Below are 9,658 nucleotides of genomic sequence, written 5' to 3' on the forward strand. Positions count from 1 at the left end.
TGCAACATGATCATTATCAAGCAGCATTTAATGTTTTCCATCAGTCTTTGTCCACCCATTCTCTTCTGGTTCCTTGAATATTAACGCTACTTTAATGTCTAAGAGCACCCAGGTATCACATACATTTGTAAAAAAAAAAAAAAAAAAAAAAAAAAAAAATGAAGGTACATTTACTAAGAAATGTATTTAATTGATTTCCAATATGCGGTTTCCATGGGCAGAGTTTGATTTAGATCTTTTTGGAAAATCAATAATGGGGACATAAAAGCACTATTAAGCTTTATATGAAATATTTCCTAACTGTGTTAATAAATAGTTCTAAAGAAAGACGTCAACAATATTTATTGCAGCATCGAGGGACATTTTTGCCGTCTGAATTGGGATTATGATGATATGATTTGACACTGGGGTATAGACGTTTTTGCAGCTGCTTTGTCGACACCGTGTGGACGAGAAAGGAATTGCAGACGAGATGTTTTCATGTACATTTTGTATACAGTATCCATGTGTATAATCTGTAATACATAGTAGTCTTGAATTGAATGCATACTGACTTTTCTCCAATTACCATTCTTGCAATAGTAAAGATGACATCTCATTACATGACACTAAAAACCTGTGCAATACAAATACACTGTGCAATTATAGTTATAATAGTTTTTCTGTCTGTATATATAATATTTCAGTTATTGTGGATTCTTTACTGTTTTTATTGCTTATTTATAATACTTATATACTTTTTTTTTACTATGTCTCTTGTTTGCACGATAACATATGCTTCTGTAATCCTGTAAATGTCCCCGCTGTGGGACTAATAAAGGATTATTTTATTTTATCTGATCTTATCTTATTACCTTCCAGCCATTTAAATGCAGTTTATGGAATAAAATAGTTTGAAAAACAAAGCTTATAATATGACAATTAAGTCAAATTAAAGGAACACCATGAATACTCAATTACAAGTAAAACATTCAGAATGTCACTTAAATAATAACAGAAGCATTAGTGAAAGAATACACTTGATATATCAAAGACAAAAGTCGTTGTCATAGTTTACTCATTATGCAGAATGGTACCTGCGAGTGTTAAATTATTGTATTTGTCTTATTGATTCAATAACATGTTAGGACTCAAGGGGAAGCCGGATTGGATTGTTTTAAATACTGACGGGTAGTTTAATAGCCACACTATTTCATAAACTATTTCGATGTTAGTATGTAAAACCCTAAGAAATTATCTGAAAAGTAATTTGTTACTATAGCTGTCAAATAAGTACAATATTTCCCTTCGAAATATACTGTATACGCATAAGACGCTTAAAATGGAAATAGTCAAGTGTAGTAAAACATAACTGAAAATTGTACTTCCACCACTGCAAAACATCCAAACACATAGGCTACACAAATTATAATGTACAATATATAATATTTATGTATAATATTTCAGTTACTGTGGATTCTTTTCTGTTTTTATTGCTCATTTGCTTATTTATAATACTTATTTTTGATCTTGTTTTTTTTACTATGTCTCTTGTTTGCACTATCCTCTTTGCTGCTGTAATCCTATACATTTCCGCAGCGGGGAAATGTATAGGATTAATAAAGGATTATTTTATCTTAATTAACAAATTAAAACATTTCTGTCAGAGTCTCTAAATGACCCGAGATGTCATTAATCGTGTGTAAATAAAAGGCCTTTGGTGTCTTTGTTTTTCTCTGTGCTCGGTACTTTTCCATTAGACGCCCTCATGTAAACACACAGCCTGTACGTGACGTCACAGCGACGCTTTTATTTTTCTCGGCCCCGCAGCATTGACTCGCTAAAGTGAATAACCAGGAAGGAAGGATGTACTAAATGTTTACATTTAAATGAGTCGACGGTACATACATAATAAAAAATAGATAAATGACGGTGCTCTACATATTATCAGATGTTTTTGGTGTTATTTTAACTGCGGTCAAAGGTCAGGGCCAGTCCAATTTCTTAAGTGAAGTTACAGTAGCATCTTCGGCGATTAGCGTATCTGGTTAGCGTTAGCTTGTGAGCAGCTAGTAAAGCTAAATATACATTCATTGAAGTATCCGCTTTAACCATGTTTCCTCTTTCAAAATAAAAGTCCCATTATTCATATTAAAGAGGGATATTTACTTATTTGAACTTTTTTTTTATGGTAAATAAAGCGAAATTAAACAGAGGTCCGTTAGATTTGAAACTAGCATGTGTTGAGCCAGGGGTTACTTCTGTTTTACATTATGTTTGGTAGGTAGAATAAAATACTGGCTGATAATGCTGTTCACTTAAAAGGCCACAAATTAAACGAAGAGGGACCAACTTTGAGAACAAACCCATCTCATGTTTTTACATTAATGCCTATCTGTATAATGCATTTTGATGCAAAGGTGTGTATTTTTGCAGAAATCTAATTCACATGAATTGTGTTGTCAATATAATTGATTTTCCTAACACAGAAAACCACACATACATCATTTTGCTTCGGATCGATGAGGAGCATTGCAATAATTTGGAGGTTCTATCAACCTGGGGGTGTTTAAATTCAGTTCAGTTTAAAATCAGATCAAATACATTTTTCACGTGTGGATCTCCTTCCTAGATTCATGACCTCATTTGTTTTGGGAATCCTGGCTACAGTTGAGAAAAGTTGCTTTATAAATTACATTTTAAATAAAACCACTATATTAAAAGTATGCTACATTGTATTTCCCATACAAATAGAAATCGTGTTGTACAATAAATAACGTAAAGACGGTTTAATTTCCATAAGCATTCCTTTGGTATTAATGCAGCTATAGGCGCTGATGATGCAATTGGTAATTTCTAATTCAACATCCATTACATTACATTACATTACAGTCATTTAGCAGATGCTTTTATCCAAAGCGACTTACAATAAGTGTATTCAACATAGGTATTCAAGAGAACTACTAGCTACTAGTCACCAGAAGTCATAAGTGCATCTCCTTTTTTAAACAAGCATCTAAGAGCATAAACCAGAGCAAAAGTACAGAAACAAACTAATACGAATACAATAACTGCAACAGACTAATACGAATACAATAAGTGCAACAAACTAATACGAATACAATAAGTGCAGAAACAAACTAATATGAATACAATAAGTGCAGAAACAAACTAATATGAATACAATAAGTGCAACAGACTAATACGAATACAATAAGTGCAGAAACAAACTAATACGAATACAATAAGTGCAACAAACTAATACGAATACAATAAGTGCAACAAACTAATACGAATGCAATAAGTGCTAAGTGGAAAGCGCAGGGTAGTACATCCCCCTTGTCATATCTGCAATGTTATGCTATGATATATGATGTCTATCCGAAATTTTCACTTTTAATAATGATGACCAAGGAAGTACATTTTCGATTCATCCAAGTTTTATTTTGAAGTCACCAAAACATTCTACCGGAAACACGTCACCTTCATCGCGGCTGACTTGACTCCTGTTTCTTTGGACCATCTCCCAGTCGAGACTCTCTGACCGATCATTAGCTTGCCGAACATTGCAGAGAGCAGTCAGCCCGTCGTGTCTCTACCCGAGGCCGGATGGTAAAATCCAACCTCCAGCGGATCCTAAACAGTCATTGCTTTGCTCGCGAGAAAGAAGGAAAACAACAGTCTTTAACTACCATGGCGGATTTGAGTAATGGTATCTGTGACATGATCGGGAAGTAAGTAAACGATGACAAATGTCTCATCACCGCGGTGTGGGGGAGGGGTGCTTTAGCTAGCCTAGCATGTAGCAACAGGAAAGCGGAAGTAAAACGTATGTACGTTTAAATGTGCTTTTAGTTTGTAAGACGCTTTATCACCAACGTCACAGTGTTGCGTGTTAAGTCAGCCATGGTTAACGTGTTATTTTAAAAACTGTCACGTTGAAACAGGCAGCGGAGTATCATTTTTCTGGTCCGATGCACGACATTAGCATCTGAAGCTAACGTTAGCTATGAACCGTATGGTACGTCACTGGAGTTAGCTTCGCCAGCTAGCTAGCCAGTTAGCACCGACACTTAAACAGTAAATGTTACTGCTAAGGAGGACGTCGGCAGACATCTAGCTACTTTTACTGTCTAATCTGGAGACAATGGATTTAAGTACAACACGATTGCTTTAGTTTCTCTCACGTTTACCCATTTAAAAGCCAACCCGTCTTCCACGTAGCGTTACGTCAAATATGTCACTTTACGGTACGCGCTGCCGAAAAGTGTGGATTCGTCCAATAAGACAGTTTAACCATGGCTCACGTTGTTACTTTTACTATTTGGTGGATCAAGTGAATGTAAGGCGACAGTGTGGATGGCACCAGGGGGAAGAATGGGCCCGTAAGGTCGCCAGGTGAGCACACGATGCTCTCGTGAGCTGACTGGAGTCATTACGCAACTGACTGTTTACTGCAGCAGCCTCGTCACGACAGTACGTCGTTATTGGTAACAGAGAAGCATGGGCACATGTGAATGATTAAGCCGACCGAACGGAGAGGTTTTATTGGTTTGTTTTTTTTAATTAGTTTTTATATTGTTTAGCCTTTTTTTGTGATCCAGTCCTTAATAGATAATAATAATATTTATATATATTTATAATATATCAATATTTATTTATTTGCAGCCCAGCTGTTTTAATTAAGCTGAACTTTGAGCTTAAAGGCACCAAATAATTTATTTATTAACTTAAATGACAGCTGTTAAAATATAACTTTTATTATTGCATGTGAGGGAGAGAATTATTGCTTGATCGATGCAATGATTCGTCATTGCACAGAAATGAAGCTACACCAAGATTGATAATCTTTTTTTTTTTTAAGCAAAAAAAATGCCAAATAGATGCAGGGTTTTCTCAAACGTGAGGATTTCTTGCTTGTCTTTGTCATATATGATAGTAAACTGTACATCTTTGGGGTTTAGACTGATCATTTATCATCTCGCGCAATCTAATATTACACTGAGCATTTTCAGACATTTTATTGTCAAAACAAATGGTCTGAATAAATCTGGTAAAGCCCTTTTTGATTAACAGTCAGTTGTTAAATTGCCAAACATTTTCTAGTTCAAGCTTCTCAGTTGCTTTTTGTCTTATTGTACAGTTAACAGAGAATCTTCAGGGTTTCCACAAAGCAACAATTAAATGACATCACCCTGGGCATTAGGAAAATGTAATGGGTATTTTCACAATTATTAATTACTGTTAGTTGAAGTCTTAAACCCTTAAACCCTACTGAGATCAGCTTATGTTTGTGTGAAAATCTGCCATGTGCTTGGCTTTCTAAGCACCATTACTATGTGCACAAGTCACAAGACAAAGAATGTTTACCCAACAATTTGTTTAATTGTAGCACAACAAAGACTTTGTTTGTGGACGTTTTGGTAGATTTTAGCAACTCTGCTAACGTCGTCATTTAGGCCGACTGTTTTAACCATCAACACAAATGTATGATTTCAAGAATATGAGATTGTGGCTTTAGCAGCAGGTTTTTCGCATTCCACCACATCCTTCTTTGTCCGTGCACCACTCTTAAAAAGTTTGATAACAGCTCTGCCAACACAGTGCCATTGTTTTGGGGAACATTAACTGTAAGCGGTTTGAAAGAGCCTGCTTGTCTAATGTGTTGTAGATTAAGCACTTAAACGGTAGTAGCTGCAATATTTGGTATAGTAGACAACTTGAAAAAAACGTTAGCGGTTTTGGAAAGTAATACATTTTATTGCTAATAAAACCAAATAGCCTGTAGTTAGTTTTCACTCGTATTTGAGCAACTGTGAGTCATTAGCTTAATTAAGAAACATGCATGTGCACTATATTCCACTGTGTGAAATAAAATTACTGCAATTCTTCTAGGTCCACAATGGCAAACTTGGTCAAAACACTACTAGTAAAGAGTCCCATTACTTGCCTTTGTGGTTGTAGTTAAATAAAATACTGAATATGCATGTTTGACACAGAAAAACATAATACATGTTGAATAACAGAAACTGTTAATTATAAGTGGAATGTGATTTCCCTGATACAGTGTTGTAATTATGTCCTCTCCTCCAGGCTGTCCCTGCACTGTAGTAGTACCCGCGGCCCGGGGCCTCTGTGGTGCTCCTGATGCCCCTCTCCCACCCCTGAAGATCCCAGGTGGGCGAGGGAATGGCACACGGGATCACACTCCTTCAGCTCGGCCACTCCACTCAGTAAGGATAGACACACACACACACACACACACACACACACATTCAATGTTTTATTGCTGAAATGTAGTCGGATGCAGAAATGGGAGAACGCTGTTTTTAGAGGAAGAAAAGTGTCAAGAATAGGAACTCAAACAATTTCCTGTCACTCGATTTGATCCAGTGTCAGTTTGTTTACATGTCAGAGGACGGCACATCAGGGTTTTACATGATTCAGTCATCAATGTTCAGAATGCTGCATCATTCAATTTATTTTCGCCTTCAGAGTTCAGTTTGATTATAGCGACCGTTTCTCTGCTTGACAACAGTTGCAGGGCTCATGTGTGCCTGCAATTGTTTTGGCCACAATTCCATACTAGCTCCATTATAATTGGACATGAGAGGGCAACATACTCTCTACACGTCACTGACACATTTTATGTCACCCACGGCTGTTTTCAGATGTGTTAACGGTGTTTGTGTTTCCAGGATCGAAAGTTGAGTGTAACAGAGGAGCCAGCAGGGAACGGTCGCCCTGGGATACTCCACTTCCAAAGTCGTCCCACCGTTACCAAGACAATACAATGGGATGCTGTCCTGAGCAGCAGCGCTCTCTATGTGGAGATACCTCTTGACCCTCTTCCTGAAGGCAGCAAGGAGAGGTGAGGCCAGGTTGCTGGCAACAGGAGAGACCTTTAGTGCATTAAAGCTTAAGGTTTTTACCATGGCACATCTGAGCCATGTTAGAGGAGAGTAATCAGGCACTTAAAGTAGGAGTTAAACAAATGTTTTCTAAAAGTTGGCATCGGAAATGTTTTTAAAAGATTGGAAAATGATTTGACTATGTTAAATCTGAAAGTACAGATTGTCTCAAGTTAATCTGAGAGGAAGCCAAAGCAGTTTTATTTTAATGATCATTAAAAAAAATAGGATATTTATGAGATTTGGTCAAAACCTTACAAGTTTATGTGCCTGTATGTTCAGAGGTTGTTTTCCATTATCTAACCCAAGCTGTCTCTGTTCTCCCTCTAGTTTCGCGGCTCTTCTGGAGTATGCTGAAGAACATCTGAAAGTAGTTAGCGTGTTTGTCTGCTTTTACAAGAACAGAGATGACCGTGGTACGTGCCAACAGCCCTGTTTTTTCCCCAGGATACCTTTTTTCATTCAGAACAACTTCGATAAGATGATTACTTTGGCTTCTGTCTTGTGACTCGTACTGCATCTTAATATCTGTTGTCCCCATCTTATTCTTACAGCTAAACTTGTGCGTACATTCAGTTTCCTGGGCTTTGAGATTGTGAAACCGGGCCATGCCCTCGTCCCGCCTCGACCTGATGTATTCTTCATGGCCTACAACTTTGACAGGGACTCCTCGGATGAGGAGTAGCACTCCCGACAGCCCCTCCACCCTCCTGCTTACTTCCCTTTTTCCTCCCATCGTATGTTTGTCCATCCCAGCTTACTCATATATAAATCTGTCTGTGTTAAACCCTCGGCAGTAAGTCTCTGTATGCAAGTATTCATCTCCCCCATGCTTTTTGTGTTCAAGGGAATATGTAAAATGTGCATCTCCATTTTTTTTCCACCATCTATGTTTTATTATACTGTTTTCATTGAAGATTAATCGGTGTCGTCACCTATAAATGGAAGGAACCTTTGGTTTTTTTTGGACTTACAATCACATTACAGTTCTCATAGCTATAAATTAAGTTCCAGTATAATTTCAATTTCTTGTCAAGTATTTTTATTGGTATTTCCTTTTTCTGATAGATTATGGTGGTGGATTCTTCATTTCTTGAATGTACAATAAAGAGGTCATCAGGTTTACACTCGGGTACTCCAGCTTTCCTTTAATTGGCTAAATAATGACTTAAGATTTGTCTCATTTTCTTTCCCTCTGAATTAATAACACATTTCAGTTGGACCAGTTTTATTTAGTAGCACTAATATCCTCTTAAAAGTATTTGGAATGAGTGACAGCCCCAATAATTGGTACTTCATAGCTGGGTAGTGAAATCATTTTAGACTAGAGGTGGAGCGAAGAGATGAATGCTGCTGCATGTCTGTCTGCGCTTCAGTTTCAAGTTAGAGATCCTATGATGAGTGTATTGGTACAACGTGAAAGGAAAGTAAATAATCCAAAGTGCTTTTGCTTCTTTCTGCCATGTATATCTGACAATATTGTAGTTTTTTGTTTTGGAGGTTTAAAAAATAAATAAATAATGCTGTGATGTTATGATTGGATTTTTTTTATTTTTATTAGCATTCCTTTTAACTATTTTTTTTTCATGATAGTGTTGAGTTTGTTGTTCACCTGCATAGTGGTACCTGTTGTGCTTCTGTGATAATAAAACAAACAAAAAACAATCCTTTGTCTACTTTCTGTATTTGCTTGCAAATTAATTTTAATTAAACAAAAGGTTTCTTTACTTTAGAAGAAAATCTGATGAACTCAATCATGCAAATCTCATCCTCTCAATAGATTATTTTTCTGCCTTATCTTAACTGCTAGAGGTGCACTGATATACCACTGAGCACCGACCAGAGTGGTGGAAGCACATGCGCTTATCACACAATCATCCGTATTATACATAACCGTCCTGATATAAAGCTCTTTGTCTGTCCCCTAGTCCTACTGTCACTACTACTAAACATGTATTCTGTGCTGCTCAGTGTGCACAAACTGAAGGAAATCAGGTCAGTTACAAAAGAGCAGCAGGCAGTCATCCAGAGCATGTCCTGTGTCTTTACACCACCAGGAGGCTCCACAGGACACTGAACTACACATGATCATCCAAACGCTGATTTTACAAATTTTCATCTGCATTATACATCAGTGTAAACGGTGCAGTTATACAGTTATGCTGGTTAAGTCATGGCCTCCGGAAGCCTGAACTACAGTAAGAACTAAGTCTTTTAATTTAGGTTTCTATTAGTCTGTGCATGACAGGTGTAGTGCAGGACAATATCAGTCATTACGAGTACAGTAGTCTGGTGACCTCATGTTATTTCCAACAGCCTGAGCAGAGGTCCAATCAGGAAGAATAACTCTGAACACCTGTGTGGGTGGGCAGGGCCTTAAATGAAGACAGAAGAAACACCTGCTTCTCTTGATTGGGGAAGAATTTTCCCTTTTTTCACAGCAGCCATTTTGACTTGTAGGAAAAGCACAGGTGTTGCTAATAACAGTTACAATGGCTCTGTTGAATTCAAGCATCCCACTAAGTCCTGACACAGTGAGCCAGCACGCACAATACCAGGACCCTGAAACTGAAGTGGAGAATAGGATTTCATCCAGCAGAGAATTTTTTTAAAATTTGATTTACACCTGTGCTTTTCATACTGTGACATGTCAAAATGTGTTCTGTAATAAAAATGCTATTCCTGTTTAATTAGAAAAGACTGAAAGTACATCATGATTACGATGTACTGCCGTATGAGGGCAAAGTGTCGTCTGCCGTAGACCTGCT

The 9,658-nt window shown here is 37.3% G+C and overlaps 1 protein-coding gene across 1 annotated transcript; it reads left to right on the forward strand.

Moving 5' to 3' along the window:
- The first annotated feature begins 3,506 nt into the window (after window positions 1–3,506).
- Window positions 3,507–8,549, forward strand: oaz1b (ornithine decarboxylase antizyme 1b). The gene is given in 6 exon segments (XM_054612686.1): window positions 3,507–3,713; window positions 6,073–6,124; window positions 6,126–6,212; window positions 6,678–6,850; window positions 7,221–7,306; window positions 7,445–8,549. Coding segments are annotated over 6 exon segments (654 nt in total). The 5' UTR covers window positions 3,507–3,588; the 3' UTR covers window positions 7,576–8,549.
- Window positions 8,550–9,658: the final 1,109 nt, after the last annotated feature.

Source organism: Anoplopoma fimbria, chromosome 14, assembly GCF_027596085.1.
Source record: "Anoplopoma fimbria isolate UVic2021 breed Golden Eagle Sablefish chromosome 14, Afim_UVic_2022, whole genome shotgun sequence".
NCBI classification, from domain to species: domain Eukaryota; kingdom Metazoa; phylum Chordata; class Actinopteri; order Perciformes; family Anoplopomatidae; genus Anoplopoma; species Anoplopoma fimbria.